This window comes from Odontesthes bonariensis, chromosome 21 (assembly GCF_027942865.1).
Source record: "Odontesthes bonariensis isolate fOdoBon6 chromosome 21, fOdoBon6.hap1, whole genome shotgun sequence".
Lineage (NCBI taxonomy): Eukaryota > Metazoa > Chordata > Actinopteri > Atheriniformes > Atherinopsidae > Odontesthes > Odontesthes bonariensis.
The window spans coordinates 270,189-287,178 of record NC_134526.1 but is presented as its reverse complement, the minus strand read 5'-3'; the positions used below and the strand labels follow the sequence as shown (position 1 = coordinate 287,178).

Sequence of the window (16,990 nt, the reverse complement as noted above, 5' to 3'; positions counted from 1 at the left end):
GGTTTAATCTGATTTCTCCTGGTGTAATCTGATTTCTCCCGGTTTAGTCTGATTTCTCCTGGTTTAATCTGATTTCTCCCGGTTTAATCTGATTTCTCCAGGTTTAGTCTTGATTTCTCCTGGTTTAGTCTGATTTCTCCCGGTTTAGTCTGATTTCTTCTGGTTTAGTTTGATTTCTCCCGGGTTAGTCTGATTTCTCCCGGTTTAGTCTGATTTCTCCCGGTTTAGCCTGATTTCTCCCGGTTTCCCTGGACCAAAGCACTGATGAGGGTCTCCTGGTCCTTGGTGGAGGCTCAGTGATCCGGCTGCTCTCTGACTTCAGGTGACTCCTCATCAGATCAGACCATCGAACAATAATGTGCTGTCTGCTGTAAACTCTGTTACACACAAGGAATCCAATCCCACAGAGTCAGGTGAATGCCCTGCAGTGTTAATAATGTGTCTGAGTTTCCTTCAGTCTGAGGAAACAGCAGCACAGCAGCACAGCAGGGGGCCTCGGAGGGGCTGCAGGGGGTTTAAGAGATAAAGAACGGTCCTGGTGGGCCTCCGATTTATTTTTTATTTTTTAAATATATGATTTTAAAATGTATTTATCTAGTTTACATTTGCTAGCAGCCCGTTAATGGCCATGTGGCTCGTAATGTATTGTACACATTTTTGTGGGGGTTGCACAGACCTTCCCTATTCAGGACAAGTTCAGAAGCAGGTGCGTGTTACGATTGCGCCCCCTGCCCCCATCCCTGGAGTGGATCGGTCCATACCGCCATTAGGCATCATCTATGTTTCACTTAAAAATTATCCAAGTAGGATAAATTGTTATGCAGGACGACAAGGGGCTCCAACAAGAGGAAAGGGGGAGCGGAGAAGATCCGCCACAAAAAGCAAAAAACAAAAAGCCCTTCAGGCCGACGCTGCCAAATGTTTTAAAATAGACAATTTGTTTGCTGCTGCCAGTTGTAGTGCCGCTAGTGTTAGTCCAAGTGGAAGTAGCCACCAGAGAAAAACGTTGCTGGAGATGTCACCCCAGGGCCAACTGAAGAAATGTCGGAGGATTGGCCTACTGACGATGAGCAGGAACATGAAGAGGTCGAGGGCAAGGAGGTGAAGGACAGTTCAGGACCTAAAGTTCATGCTAGCACTTCTAGTGAAGCTAACGTTAGTTCAGAGAAAATCCCGGGGAAAATTGCCAGGGCCGATTTTTTTTATTTATTTATTTATTTTTTCCCAGTCCGACCCTGTAATGCTGCGTGTACACCAAGGGCGACCTACGCTGCCTGGTAGCGGAGGTAGCTGGAGAAGCTTCGCTTGAGAATTCGCTTTGGTAGCTTTGTTCGCTCGTGACGTCACATTCAGAATGTTCCATTTTTAAAGGCCCGCGGCTGTGCAGCACCCCCGCTCTTTTGAGAGGAATACGATCTTGCTTCAAACAAAAGACTTTAACAACTGGCTCTTCACTTCGGAAGACGAGCATAGTGTCAAGACCGGATAGTTTGTCTCGGAAAAGCAAGAGTCTAATATGAAGTATTGCTACCACCTGGTGGAGGCACTTAAAGGGATAATCCGGCGTAAAATGCACTTTAGATCAATTTACGGGATGTTGGGAGTACATACGTTGAGTTGACATCAAAATCATGTCATTCGGATGTGTTTTGAGAATTTCGATTTGACCGTTTTTAGCCAAAAGTCGTTAGCCTGGAGGTGAGAGGGCATCGAGTATCGCCGCTACAAAACGCTATTTTTATACCGCTTCTACAGCTCCAAACAACATAACACTTACGTGGTAGTGAGTAGAGGGTCCCTAAAGCCAAACCGAAGTGTCCCGAGGTCTTCAGGTGGTCGGATATAGAGTCCAGAATTAATTTAATCAAGCCAGTACCTTTCCGGAAATGTTGCTGCTGCAGCTGCCGCTACAGACCGTGGTGAAGTTGGTTTGATATTGGTTTGAAAAAAAGACACCTTAATTCCTTATTGTGAATATCTGTCGAATATCCAATATCAAACCAACTCTTTACTCATCGTACATACACATACTGTATCATTTTCAGCAAGCATGCCAGGCTGTACTCGGATTTTTGAGATCTATAGCAAATTCACATCAGTAACATTAAACAACATACACGTGCATGTTCTACATTAAAATTAATTCAATAAATACGTAGGAACTAGGAACCAAAGTTTACACGTCTGTTTCCGCGAACCCCGCGGATTGTCGGACCCCTACAATCTGTGGATTGTCATTGGTTTTCGCCGAACTGCGTCGTAGCTCATTACCATAAAGTTAGCTTGAGTTTAATCGCTGGAATCCGCTCTGGTAGCGCAGTTCGCTCACCCTCCATAGAGAAATAATGATTTCCGGCGCTCAGGTAGCGTAGGTCGCTCTTGGTGTACACAAGGCATAACGTTTCCTTCTCCCACTCTGTAACGTGTTGGGTTCAGACGGTCTGATTCAGTGAAACACTAACTCTGATGGTCTGTGATTCTCCTAAAGAGTTTCTCACATATTTCTGTTGCTGCCGGTGTGTCGTTCTCAGCCTCAGTGAGTCCGAGCAGCTGCTGCTGTATCTGAGGCTGACAGGTCACATGGTACAGCCTGAGCCTCACAGAGGAGGTCACCCAGAGGTCAGCCAGCTGTCTGTCTCCACGGTCACCATGACTACCGCCTCTTCCTGCTCCCTGATTGGATTGGCAGTAATGTTGTTTCCCCGGAGGATTCAGGTGTCAGGAGGTCGCTGCTTCCGAACAGAAACTCACCAAGCAGATCAATGACTCGCTGTCCGAGGTTTATTAGGTCCTTGAGGACCCTTTATTGGCCTGGAGGGGCTTCCAGGAAGCCTTGGAATGGATCCCTGAGAGGGTCCACCTGTGATATTGTCACCATAGCAACCCACCTGAGATCAGTTCAGACAAACACAGAACAGCTGATCTGGGTCACATGACTTCATCAGGAGGAGACTGAGTGTCCTGCCGTCCTTCAGACTCGTTTATTCTGAGACCGTCTCATACAGAAACACGGCTGAAATACAACAACACTCACCGTGAGGCCTTCAAGGACATTTCAGGGTCCTTGAAGGACCTCCAGGATGAGTAGGTTGACCTCCAGGTAACACGTCTCACCTCTCACCCTGACAGGCTGCTGGTCGGAGCTCCCAGGGAGAAGGCGGGGCCTAAAGTTTTGGCCAATCGAACTGGAGCGGTGTTCAGTTGTCCGATCACGGCTGACCAATCAGACTGCAGGAGGATACAGCTCATAGATCCAGGTGAGTCCCACCTGTAGTTCCACTTCCATGATGGGCTCCAGGAAGTCCTGGAATAATTTCCAGGTATCAGGAAGCAGCTGAGACGTGTTACATGCTGCCAGCAAATCAGAGAGCAGCACTTATCAGCACTGCAGTATTTATTATACATGAGAGCAACTAGTTAAACTGTTGAACACGAGAGAAACTAGTTAAACTGGTGAACGCGAGAGCAACTAGTTAAACTGTTGAACGCGAGAGCAACTAGTTAAACTGTTGAACGCGAGAGCAACTAGTTAAACTGGTGAACGCGAGAGCAACTAGTTAAACTGTTGAACGCGAGAGCAACTAGTTAAACTGTTGAACGCGAGAGCAACTAGTTAAACTGTTGAACACGAGAGCAACTAGTTAAACTGTTGAACACGAGAGCAACTAGTTAAACTGTTAAATATGAGAGAGCAACTAGTTAAACTGGTGAACACGAGAGCAACTAGTTAAACTGTTGAACATGAGAGCAACTAGTTAAACTGTTAAATATGAGAGAGCAACTAGTTAAACTGTTAAATATGAGAGAGCAACTAGTTAAACTGGTGAACACGAGAGCAACTAGTTAAACTGTTAAACATGAGAGCAACTAGTTCAACTGTTAAACATGAGAGCAACTAGTTAAACTGTTTAACGTGAGAGCAACTAGTTAAACTGGTGAACAGGAGAGCAACTAGTTCAACTGTTAAACATGAGAGCAACTAGTTAAACTGTTTAACGTGAGAGCAACTAGTTAAACTGGTGAACACGAGAGCAACTAGTTAAACTGTTGAATGTGAGAGCAACTAGTTAAAATGGTGAACATGAGAGCAACTAGTTAAACTGTTGAACACGAGAGCAACTAGTTAAACTGTTGAACGTGAGAGCAACTAGTTAAACTGTTGAACGCGAGAGCAACTAGTTAAACTGTTGAACACGAGAGCAACTAGTTAAACTGTTGAACATGAGAGCAACTAGTTAAACTGGTGAACATGAGAGCAACTAGTTAAACTGTTAAATATGAGAGAGCAACTAGTTAAACTGTTAAATATGAGAGAGCAACTAGTTAAACTGGTGAACACGAGAGCAACTAGTTAAACTGTTAAACATGAGAGCAACTAGTTCAACTGTTAAACATGAGAGCAACTAGTTAAACTGTTTAACGTGAGAGCAACTAGTTAAACTGGTGAACGTGAGAGCAACTAGTTAAACTGGTGAACACGAGAGCAACTAGTTAAACTGGTGAACAGGAGAGCAACTAGTTCAACTGTTAAACGTGAGAGCAACTAGTTAAACTGGTGAACACGAGAGCAACTAGTTAAACTGTTGAATGTGAGAGCAACTAGTTAAAATGGTGAACATGAGAGCAACTAGTTAAACTGTTAAATATGAGAGAGCAACTAGTTAAACTGGTGAGCACGAGAGCAACTAGTTCAACTGTTGAACAAGAGAGCAACTAGTTCAACTGTTAAACATGAGAGCAACTAGTTAAACTGTTGAACATGAGAGCAACTAGTTAAACTGTTGAAAGTGAGAGCAACTAGTTCAACTGGTGAACAGGAGAGCAACTAGTTCAACTGTTAAATATGAGAGAGCAACTAGTTCAACTGTTGAACACGAGAGCAACTAGTTAAACTGTTAAATATGAGAGAGCAACTAGTTAAACTGTTGAACATGAGAGCAACTAGTTAAGCTGTTGAACGCTAGAGCAACTAGTTAAACTGTTGAACATGAGAGCAACTAGTTAAACTGTTGAACATGAGAGCAACTAGTTTAACAGTTAAATATGAGAGTGCAACTAGTTAAACTGGTGAACACTAGAGCAACTAGTTAAACTGGTGAACACGAGAGCAACTAGTTAAACTGTGGAACACGAGAGAAACTAGTTAAACTGTTGAACGCGAGAGCAACTAGTTAAACTGTTGAACACGAGAGCAACTAGTTAAACTGTTGAACACGAGAGCAACTAGTTAAACTGGTGAACATGAGAGCAACTAGTTAAACTGTTAAATATGAGAGAGCAACTAGTTAAACTGGTGAACAGGAGAGCAACTAGTTAAACTGTTAAATATGAGAGAGCAACTAGTTAAACTGGTGAGCACGAGAGCAGCTAGTTCAACTGTTGAACACGAGAGTAACTAGTTCAACTGTTGAACAAGAGAGCAACTAGTTCAACTGTTAAACATGAGAGCAACTAGTTAAACTGTTGAACATGAGAGCAACTAGTTAAACTGTTGAAAGTGAGAGCAACTAGTTCAACTGGTGAACAGGAGAGCAACTAGTTCAACTGTTAAATATGAGAGAGCAACTAGTTCAACTGTTGAACACGAGAGCAACTAGTTAAACTGTTAAATATGAGAGAGCAACTAGTTAAACTGTTGAACATGAGAGCAACTAGTTAAACTGTTGAACGCTAGAGCAACTAGTTAAACTGTTGAACATGAGAGCAACTAGTTAAACAGTTAAATATGAGAGTGCCACTAGTTAAACTGGTGAACACTAGAGCAACTAGTTAAACTGTGGAACACGAGAGCAACTACTTAAACTGTGGAACACGAGAGAAACTAGTTCAACTGTTAAACATGAGAGCAACTAGTTAAACTGGTGAACACGAGAGCATCTAGTTCAACTGTTAAATATGAGAGAGCAACTAGTTAAACTGGTGAACACGAGAGAAACTAGTTAAACTGTTGAACACGAGAGCAACTAGTTAAACTGTTTAACGTGAGAGCAACTAGTTAAACTGAACACGAGAGCAACTAGTTAAACTGGTGAACACGAGAGCAACTAGTTCAACTGTTAAACGTGAGAGCAACTAGTTAAACTGTTGAACGTGAGAGCAACTAGTTAAACTGTGGAACACGAGAGAAACTAGTTCAACTGTTAAACATGAGAGCAACTAGTTAAACTGGTGAACACGAGAGCAACTAGTTCAACTGTTAAACATTAGAGCAACTAGTTAAACTGGTGAACAGGAGAGCAACTAGTTAAACTGTTGAACGTGAGAGCAACTAGTTAAACTGTGGAACACGAGAGAAACTAGTTCAACTGTTAAACATGAGAGCAACTAGTTAAACTGGTGAACATGAGAGCAACTAGTTCAACTGTTAAACATGAGAGCAACTAGTTAAACTGGTGAACAGGAGAGCAACTAGTTAAACTGTTTAACGTGAGAGCAACTAGTTAAACTGAACACGAGAGCAACTAGTTAAACTGGTGAACACGAGAGCAACTAGTTCAACTGTTAAACGTGAGAGCAACTAGTTAAACTGTTGAACGTGAGAGCAACTAGTTAAACTGTGGAACACGAGAGAAACTAGTTCAACTGTTAAACATGAGAGCAACTAGTTAAACTGGTGAACACGAGAGCAACTAGTTCAACTGTTAAACATGAGAGCAACTAGTTAAACTGGTGAACAGGAGAGCAACTAGTTAAACTGTTGAACACGAGAGCAACTAGTTAAACTGTTTAACGTGAGAGCAACTAGTTAAACTGGTGAACAGGAGAGCAACTAGTTCAACTGGTGAACACGAGAGCAACTAGTTCAACTGTTTAACGTGAGAGCAACTAGTTAAACTGAACACGAGAGCAACTAGTTAAACTGGTGAACACGAGAGCAACTAGTTCAACTGTTAAACGTGAGAGCAACTAGTTAAACTGTTGAACGTGAGAGCAACTAGTTAAACTGGTGAACAGGAGAGCAACTAGTTCAACTGTTGAAAGTGAGAGCAACTAGTTCAACTGTTGAAAGTGAGAGCAACTAGTTCAACTGGTGAACAGGAGAGCAACTAGTTCAACTGGTGAACAGGAGAGCAACTAGTTCAACTGTTGAACGTGAGAGCAACTAGTTAAACTGTGGAACACGAGAGAAACTAGTTAAACTGTGGAACACGAGAGAAACTAGTTCAACTGTTAAACATGAGAGCAACTAGTTAAACTGGTGAACACGAGAGCAACTAGTTCAACTGTTAAACATGAGAGCAACTAGTTAAACTGGTGAACAGGAGAGCAACTAGTTAAACTGTTGAACACGAGAGCAACTAGTTAAACTGTTTAACGTAAGAGCAACTAGTTAAACTGTTTAACGTAAGAGCAACTAGTTAAACTGAACACGAGAGCAACTAGTTAAACTGGTGAACACGAGAGCAACTAGTTCAACTGTTAAACGTGAGAGCAACTAGTTCAACTGTTGAACGTGAGAGCAACTAGTTAAACTGGTGAACAGGAGAGCAACTAGTTCAACTGTTGAACACGAGAGCAACTAGTTCAACTGTTGAAAGTGAGAGCAACTAGTTCAACTGTTGAAAGTGAGAGCAACTAGTTCAACTGGTGAACAGGAGAGCAACTAGTTCAACTGGTGAACAGGAGAGCAACTAGTTCAACTGTTGAACGTGAGAGCAACTAGTTCAACTGGTGAAGAGGAGAGCAACTAGTTCAACTGTTGAAAGTGAGAGCAACTAGTTAAACTGGTGAACACGAGAGCAACTAGTTCAACTGTTGAAAGTGAGAGCAACTAGTTAAACTGTTGAACACGAGAGCAACTAGTTAAACTGTTGAACACGAGAGCAACTAGTTAAACTGTTAAATATGAGAGAGCAACTAGTTCAACTGTTGAACACGAGAGCAACTAGTTCAACTGGTGAACACGAGAGCAACTAGTTCAACTGTTAAACATGAGAGCAACTAGTTAAACCGTTAAACGTGAGAGCAACTAGTTAAACTGTTGAACGTGAGAGCAACTAGTTAAACTGGTGAACAGGAGAGCAACTAGTTCAACTGTTGAACACGAGAGCAACTAGTTCAACTGTTGAAAGTGAGAGCAACTAGTTCAACTGTTGAAAGTGAGAGCAACTAGTTCAACTGGTGAACAGGAGAGCAACTAGTTCAACTGTTAAACACGAGAGCAACTAGTTCAACTGTTAAACGTGAGAGCAACTAGTTAAACTGTTGAACGTGAGAGCAACTAGTTAAACTGGTGAACAGGAGAGCAACTAGTTCAACTGTTGAACACGAGAGCAACTAGTTCAACTGTTGAAAGTGAGAGCAACTAGTTCAACTGTTGAAAGTGAGAGCAACTAGTTCAACTGGTGAACAGGAGAGCAACTAGTTAAACTGTTGAACACGAGAGCAACTAGTTCAACTGGTGAACACGAGAGCAACTAGTTCAACTGGTGAACACGAGAGCAACTAGTTCAACTGTTAAACATGAGAGCAACTAGTTAAACTGTTGAACGTGAGAGCAACTAGTTAAACTGGTGAACAGGAGAGCAACTAGTTCAACTGTTAAATATGAGAGAGCAACTAGTTAAACTGTTAAATATGAGAGAGCAACTAGTTAAACTGGTGAACACGAGAGCAACTACTTAAAGCGGCAGTCGGCAACTTTTTTTTAGTCATATTAGCTTGAACTGTCATGGGATTCTGGAAGTAGAATATTAAATAGGCTGTTTAGGAAAAATAACGAAATCTGTAGCTCCCTCTGAAGCCTGTAATCGTGCTTGCAAAAACCGAGCGCTCCCGGCTAGTTAAACTGTTGAACACGAGAGCAACTAGTTAAACTGTTTAACGTAAGAGAAACTAGTTAAACTGTTTAACGTAAGAGCAACTAGTTAAACTGAACACGAGAGCAACTAGTTAAACTGGTGAACACGAGAGCAACTAGTTCAACTGTTAAACGTGAGAGCAACTAGTTAAACTGTTGAACGTGAGAGCAACTAGTTCAACTGGTGAACAGGAGAGCAACTAGTTCAACTGTTGAACACGAGAGCAACTAGTTAAACTGTTAAACATAAGAGGAACTAGTTAAACTGTTGAAAGTGAGAGCAACTAGTTAAACTGTTGAACGTGAGAGCAACTAGTTGAACTGGTGAACAGGAGAGCAACTAGTTAAACTGTTGAACACGAGAGCAACTAGTTAAACTGGTGAACACGAGAGCAACTAGTTCAACTGTTGAACACGAGAGCAACTAGTTAAACTGTTAAACATAAGAGGAACTAGTTAAACTGTTGAAAGTGAGAGCAACTAGTTAAACTGTTGAACGTGAGAGCAACTAGTTGAACTGGTGAACAGGAGAGCAACTAGTTAAACTGTTGAACACGAGAGCAACTAGTTCAACTGTTGAACACGAGAGCAACTAGTTCAACTGTTGAACACGAGAGCAACTAGTTCAACTGTTGAACACGAGAGCAACTAGTTAAACTGTTGAACACGAGAGCAACTAGTTCAACTGTTGAACACGAGAGCAACTAGTTCAACTGTTGAACACGAGAGCAACTAGTTCAACTGTTGAAAGTGAGAGCAACTATATCACTCACCTGTATCCCTCACCTGTATCGCTCACCTGTATCGCTCACCTGTATCGATCACCTGTATCGCTCACCTGTATCGATCACCTGTATTACTCACCTGTCACCTGCTCTTTCAGACTTAACGCTCTCTGATGACCTGTTTGAGGACATGTGGCTCGGCGTCTCAGTAGCCAGTCAGGGCCGACCTCGGGGGAGGGTCCTGGTGAGTGTGCGTTCTCATTGGCTGACTGAGTGGAGACTGTTTAAGTATGAATGTAGTCAATGACAGCCGTTAGTTAACTCTGACATAAACTACCTGGGTGGATTAGTTTGATAACTTCTTATATCTCTGTCTTTCTGCTGATGGGACTGGTTGGTTAACCCGTCCTAAAAATTAACTAACTAACCATATTTTCAACGGCTTACACTTACTAACTTTTTTGACAACTGGGTGACTGACTTCCTTGACCAAGTCATTTTTTGATAACTAAAGAGTAATTTACCTTCAAGTCTTCAATACTAACCATCTGACTAACTCACTAACCGTAGTTAGTTAAACCGCCTGAATAATCAACTAACTAACATCTAACTAACTCACTAACCATAGTTAGTTAAACCGCCTAAATAACCATCTGACTAACTCACTAACCGTAGTTAGTTAAACCACCTGAATAACCAACTAACTAACATCTAACTAACTCACTAACCATAGTTAGTTAAACCGCCTAAATAACCATCTGACTAACTCACTAACCGTAGTTAGTTAAACCGCCTGAATAACCAACTAACTAACCATATGACTAACTCACTAACCGTAGTTAGTTAAACCGCCTGAATAACCAACTAACTACGTCCCAGTCCAGTCAGGACTGACGTTAACCAGCTGACTATGTTCATTAATTAATGTCCAACTGACCGGGTTAATTAACTAATGTCCAACTGACCGGGTTAATTAACTAATGTCCAACTGACTGGGTTAATTAACTAATGTCCAACTGACCGTGTTCATTAACTAATGTCCAACTGACCGGGTTCATTCACTAATGTCCAACTGACCGTGTTCATTAACTAATGTCCAACTGACCGGGTTCATTCACTAATGTCCAACTGACCGTGTTCATTAACTAATGTTCATTAACTAATGTCCAACTGACCGGGTTAATTAACTAATGTCCAACTGTCCGGGTTCATTAACTAATCTCCAACTGACCGGGTTCATTAACTAATGTCCAACTGACCGGGTTCATTAACTAATGTCCAACTAACCGTCTGCCAGGCCTGTGGTCATCGCTTCGCTAAACTCTACGGCGTGCTGAAACTCAGGCAGATGATTGGCCGGTGTTATCTCCTTGGAAACGACCTTCAGTATGACGAAAGCGACATGCAGTGGCAGAACGAGCACCAGCCCTGCAGGTGGGTCACATGACACATGGCGACGGTGACCTTTAGAGCTCCGCCCCCTCACCTGCTGTACCTCTGTTCTCAGCCACCTGGGGGACGTCAAAGGGGAGGTCATGTGCACGGCGGGGATCTCAGCCGCCATCACCGAGACCGAGATCATCGTGGGCTCACCGGGAAGCTACGAGTGGCAAGGTTAGCTGTTCTGTGAGGTTCTGTGTGGTTCTGTTGGTCCTGTTGGTTCTGTTGGTGGTTCTGTGAGGTTCTGTGAGGTTCTGTTGGTTCTGTGTGGTTCTGTGGGGTTCTGTGTGGTTCTGGTATGGTTCTGTTGGTGTCTTGGTGGTTCTGGTGTTGGTTTTGAGTGGTTCTGTGTGGTTCTGGTGTTGGTTCTGTGGTGGTTTGTTGGTTCTGTTCTGTTGGTTCTGAGTCGGTCTCTGTGTTGCAGGGAACGTTCACGTCTCCTGGATGAACCCTGAGCTGGAGTTTGACACCCGGAGGAGCTCCATCCCAAACCTGGAGCGTAGAAACATCTATATGGGTGCACTGTCCCTTTAAATAACCTTTCCCTTTAGTTCCCTTTAGTTAACTTTAGTTAACTTTGGATTCTGTGTGACTTTTCCTTCATTGAAACCCTGTAGAGGAACTGGTTCAGAACCATATTTATATATATAAAATGTTTTTACAGGGTACTCAGTCACTCAGGCCCGTCGTCTCCTCACTGAAGAAGAAGAAACCATCGTAACAGGTGACGACTGCTTCATCTGTCCACCATCGATCCAATCAGCAACCAGCCTTTCAGATCTATTGATGTATTGATTCCTGGTGAGCAGGAGCACCGAAGGACAGCAAGCAGGACGCTCACGGCTCGGTGCTGCTGGTGGCCCAAACATCTGGAGAGGCGGAGATTCAGCAGACTCTGCACGGCCAGCAGACCGGCTCGTACTTCGGTAACGCTGTGGCCGCCACCGACCTGAACAACGACGGGTGAGGAAGGCTTCACCGTGTTCTCTGTACAACACCAACCGGTTAGGTTCAGGAGAAAGAAAGCTTCACAGTTAGGTTCAGGAGAAAGAAAGCTTCACAGTTAGGTTCAGGAGAAAGAAAGCTTCACGGTTAGGTTCAGGAGAAAGAAAGCTTCACAGTTAGGTTCAGGAGAAACAAAGCTTCACGGTTAGGTTCAGGAGAAACAAAGCTTCACGGTTTGGTTCAGGAGAAACAAAGTTTCACGGTTTGGTTCAGGAGAAACAAAGCTTCACGGTTAGGTTCAGGAGAAAGAAAGCTTCACGGTTTGGTTCAGGAGAAAGAAAGCTTCACGGTTAGGTTCAGGAGAAAGAAAGCTTCGAGGTTAGGTTCAGGAGAAAGAAAGCTTCGTGGTTAGGTTCAGGAGAAACAAAGCTTCACGGTTTGGTTCAGGAGAAAGAAAGCTTCACGGTTTGGTTCAGGAGAAACAAAGCTTCACGGTTAGGTTCAGGAGAAACAAAGCTTCACGGTTAGGTTCAGGAGAAAGAAAGCTTCGAGGTTAGGTTCAGGAGAAACAAAGCTTCACGGTTAGGTTCAGGAGAAAGAAAGCTTCGCGGTCAGGTTCAGGAGAAAGAAAGCTTCGAGGTTAGGTTCAGGAGAAAGAAAGCTTCGAGGTTAGGTTCAGGAGAAAGAAAGCTTCGAGGTTAGGTTCAGGAGAAACAAAGCTTCACGGTTAGGTTCAGGAGAAAGAAAGCTTCGAGGTTAGGTTCAGGAGAAAGAAAGCTTCACGGTTAGGTTCAGGAGAAAGAAAGCTTCGAGGTTAGGTTCAGGAGAAAGAAAGCTTCACGGTTAGGTTCAGGAGAAAGAAAGCTTCACGGTTAGGTTCAGGAGAAAGAAAGCTTCACGGTTAGGTTCAGGAGAAAGAAAGCTTCACGGTTAGGTTCAGGAGAAAGAAAGCTTCGAGGTTAGGTTCAGGAGAAAGAAAGCTTCGAGGTTAGGTTCAGGAGAAAGAAAGCTTCACGGTTAGGTTCAGGAGAAAGAAAGCTTCACGGTTAGGTTCAGGAGAAACAAAGCTTCACGGTTAGGTTCAGGAGAAAGAAAGCTTCACGGTTAGGTTCAGGAGAAAGAAAGCTTCACGGTTAGGTTCAGGAGAAAGAAAGCTTCACGGTTAGGTTCAGGAGAAAGAAAGCTTCGAGGTTAGGTTCAGGAGAAAGAAAGCTTCGAGGTTAGGTTCAGGAGAAAGAAAGCTTCACGGTTAGGTTCAGGAGAAACAAAGCTTCACGGTTAGGTTCAGGGAAAGAAAGCTTTGAGGTTAGGTTCAGGAGAAAGAAAGCTTTGAGTTTAGGTTCAGGGAAAGAAAGCTTCGAGGTTAGGTTCAGGAGAAAGAAAGCTTCGAGGTTAGGTTCAGGGAAAGAAAGCTTCGAGGTTAGGTTCAGGAGAAAGAAAGCTTCGAGGTTAGGTTCAGGAGAAAGAAAGCTTCGAGTTTAGGTTCAGGAGAAAGAAAGCTTCGAGGTTAGGTTCAGGAGAAAGAAAGCTTCGAGGTTAGGTTCAGGGAAAGAAAGCTTCGAGGTTAGGTTCAGGGAAAGAAAGCTTCGAGGTTAGGTTCAGGGAAAGAAAGCTTCGAGGTTAGGTTCAGGGAAAGAAAGCTTCGAGGTTAGGTTCAGGAGAAAGAAAGCTTCACGGTTAGGTTCAGGAGAAAGAAAGCTTCACGGTTAGGTTCAGGAGAAAGAAAGCTTCGAGGTTAGGTTCAGGGAAAGAAAGCTTCGAGGTTAGGTTCAGGGAAAGAAAGCTTCGAGTTTAGGTTCAGGGAAAGAAAGCTTCGAGGTTAGGTTCAGGGAAAGAAAGCTTCGAGGTTAGGTTCAGGGAAAGAAAGCTTCGAGGTTAGGTTCAGGAGAAAGAAAGCTTCGAGGTTAGGTTCAGGAGAAAGAAAGCTTCGAGGTTAGGTTCAGGAGAAAGAAAGCTTCACGGTTAGGTTCAGGAGAAAGAAAGCTTCACGGTTAGGTTCAGGAGAAAGAAAGCTTCGAGGTTAGGTTCAGGGAAAGAAAGCTTTGAGGTTAGGTTCAGGAGAAAGAAAGCTTCGAGGTTAGGTTCAGGAGAAAGAAAGCTTCGAGTTTAGGTTCAGGGAAAGAAAGCTTCGAGGTTAGGTTCAGGGAAAGAAAGCTTCGAGGTTAGGTTCAGGAGAAAGAAAGCTTCGAGTTTAGGTTCAGGGAAAGAAAGCTTCGAGGTTAGGTTCAGGGAAAGAAAGCTTCGAGGTTAGGTTCAGGAGAAAGAAAGCTTCGAGGTTAGGTTCAGGGAAAGAAAGCTTCGAGGTTAGGTTCAGGGAAAGAAAGCTTCGAGGTTAGGTTCAGGGAAAGAAAGCTTCGAGGTTAGGTTCAGGAGAAAGAAAGCTTCGAGTTTAGGTTCAGGAGAAAGAAAGCTTCGAGGTTAGGTTCAGGAGAAAGAAAGCTTCGAGGTTAGGTTCAGGGAAAGAAAGCTTCGAGGTTAGGTTCAGGGAAAGAAAGGTTCGAGGTTAGGTTCAGGGAAAGAAAGCTTCGAGGTTAGGTTCAGGGAAAGAAAGCTTCGAGGTTAGGTTCAGGAGAAAGAAAGCTTCGAGGTTAGGTTCAGGGAAAGAAAGCTTCGAGGTTAGGTTCAGGAGAAAGAAAGCTTCGAGGTTAGGTTCAGGGAAAGAAAGCTTCGAGGTTAGGTTCAGGAGAAAGAAAGCTTCGAGGTTAGGTTCAGGGAAAGAAAGCTTCGAGGTTAGGTTCAGGGAAAGAAAGCTTCGAGGTTAGGTTCAGGGAAAGAAAGCTTCGAGGTTAGGTTCAGGGAAAGAAAGCTTCGAGGTTAGGTTCAGGAGAAAGAAAGCTTCGAGGTTAGGTTCAGGAGAAAGAAAGCTTCACGGTTCGGTTCAGGGAAAGAAAGCTTCACAGTTTGGGGTACAGATGAACCTGTTTTGTGTCCTGCAGCTGGAACGACCTGCTGGTGGGCGCTCCTTTTTACTTCCATCGTCAGCAGGACGTGGGCGGGGCAGTTTATGTCTACATGAACACAGGAGGGGGGTTCGACTCTGAACCCAGTGTGGTGCTGACAGGTCCAACCGGATCAGCGTTCGGAATGGCCGTCGCAGCCGCCGGCGACCTGAACAACGATGGCTTCCAGGGTGAGGGCACAACATTACGCTGATGATGACACCCTGTTTATGACCAATGGGCAGTATTCAGTTGGGATGATGTGTTGTTGTTGTGCTCCAGACTTTGCAGTGGGGGCTCCTTTCCATGAGACAGGAAGTGTGATGATCTGGAGCGGGAGCCGTGGGGGGGTTTCTACCGAACCCAGCCAGGTGTTTATGGGAACCCTGAGAGGCACGATAAATCCCCAGGATGTCCGTTCTGTATCCTGAGGACTCACCTGTGACCCCGCCCCTGTTTCCATACAGGTGATACGCGGCAGCAGCGTCTCTCCGAGGTTCACGACCTTCGGGTACTCCCTGTCTGCAGGTCAGGATGTTGATGGGAACAAATACCCAGACCTGCTGGTCGGCTCCCTGGACAATGCTGTTGCTCTGCTCAGGTACGAGTTCAAGTACTTACAAGTACTTCAATCCAATTCAAAATACTTTATTAATCACCCGAGGGGGAAATTACAATCAGTTCCAGTACGACCCATCCAGACAGACGACATATGAGTGTGTGCAAGTAGGTCCATGAAGCACTGTCTCAGAGGCCATTGTCCTTGATAATGCGATGGAAAGTTTATCAGCCTAAACAGTTTCCACAGGAGTCCTCAGGAAGGGGAGGGAGCACATGGGGCAGAGCGTCTGTTTACATAGCATCCAGGAGAAGCTGCAGCTGGCAGCCAAGGCCAGCACAGGGGAGCCAGATTGAGATAGCAAAAATTCAAGTATATATTGAAGTATCTTTGCTGTAATGTTTATGTTTATGCATTTAGGAGATTTATCCAAAGCAACTTACAAATGAGGATACAACATCAAAGCTAACATCAAAACTACATAGAAGGAAACCACCAGTCAGACTCTGTTGGGACATAATGGAGGATTTCTATTTTCTAATGCATATGATACTTTACTGTTTGATTTATTGATTCTTCAGATCTCGTCCAGTTGTCCACTTGAATAAGACGCTCAGAGTTTCTCCAAATATTGTCGACCCTAACAGCTGTGACTTCTGGTAAGATTCATAGCTAAACACTTCAAACGTACTAACACTTAGTTCAGGTGTGTTCATCATGCTAACTGTTAGCATGGTTCAGGCATGTTCATCATGCTAACAGTTAGCAGATGGTGCTAACAGTTAGCAGGTGGTTCAGGCGTGTTCATCATGCTAACAGTTAGCAGATGGTGCTAACAGTTATCAGGTGGTTCAGGCGTGTTCATCATGCTAACTGTTAACTTTTAGCATGGTTCAGCCGTGTTCATCATGCTAACAGTTAGCAGCTGGTGCTAACAGTTAGCAGCTGGTGCTAACAGTTAGCAGATGGTGCTAACAGTTAGCAGATGGTGCTAACAGTTATCAGGTGGTTCAGGCGTGTTCATCATGCTAACAGTTATCAGATGGTGCTAACAGTTAGCAGGTGGTTCAGCCGTGTTCATCATGCTAACAGTTAGCAGCTGGTGCTAACAGTTAGCAGGTGGTTCAGGCGTGTTGCTAACAGAGTCTCTCTCAGTATCCAGGTGGAGGTGTGTTTCTCCTACATGTTCAACACAGGAAAGAACAGCGATAAAGACAACATCAGTGAGTCAGACGGTTTATTTTACTATACATCCTTTGTTGTTTTGTGCAGCCTGCTGTCAAACATGTTGATACATGCTAACTGTTAGCATGTAACATGTTGATGCATCTGGTCCCTGGCTGATGTAACTCCACACCTTGTGTTATTCTCTGGGGGCCCCTGACAGAGAGAGTTACAAGGGCCCCACTGGCCCTCACTTTACATGTAAAGGTTAGGCTGTTACCCTTTGTACTGCCACCTGTTACCCTCAGTGTTTTATCAAATCAAATTTATTTATATAGCACATTTCATGTACAAACAATTCAAAGTGCTTTACATAAAATAAAAGCATTGCAGCAGGGAGTGTAAGAAGCATTAAAAA

The 16,990-nt window shown here is 43.7% G+C and overlaps 1 protein-coding gene across 1 annotated transcript in view; it reads left to right on the top strand.

Annotated features, from left to right (window-relative positions):
• The window catches only part of LOC142371344 (integrin alpha-3-like), a 38,042-nt gene that overhangs the window by 7,616 nt on the left and 13,436 nt on the right, over nucleotides 1–16,990 (top strand). Inside the window, exons 3-14 of the mRNA XM_075453994.1 lie at nucleotides 3,130–3,257; nucleotides 9,684–9,769; nucleotides 10,823–10,959; nucleotides 11,033–11,139; nucleotides 11,390–11,482; nucleotides 11,630–11,689; nucleotides 11,775–11,928; nucleotides 14,847–15,040; nucleotides 15,132–15,220; nucleotides 15,317–15,450; nucleotides 15,990–16,067; nucleotides 16,564–16,631. Coding sequence (XP_075310109.1) covers nucleotides 3,130–3,257; nucleotides 9,684–9,769; nucleotides 10,823–10,959; nucleotides 11,033–11,139; nucleotides 11,390–11,482; nucleotides 11,630–11,689; nucleotides 11,775–11,928; nucleotides 14,847–15,040; nucleotides 15,132–15,220; nucleotides 15,317–15,450; nucleotides 15,990–16,067; nucleotides 16,564–16,631 — 1,328 coding nt within the window. The remainder of the gene's footprint in view (nucleotides 1–3,129; nucleotides 3,258–9,683; nucleotides 9,770–10,822; nucleotides 10,960–11,032; nucleotides 11,140–11,389; nucleotides 11,483–11,629; nucleotides 11,690–11,774; nucleotides 11,929–14,846; nucleotides 15,041–15,131; nucleotides 15,221–15,316; nucleotides 15,451–15,989; nucleotides 16,068–16,563; nucleotides 16,632–16,990) is intronic.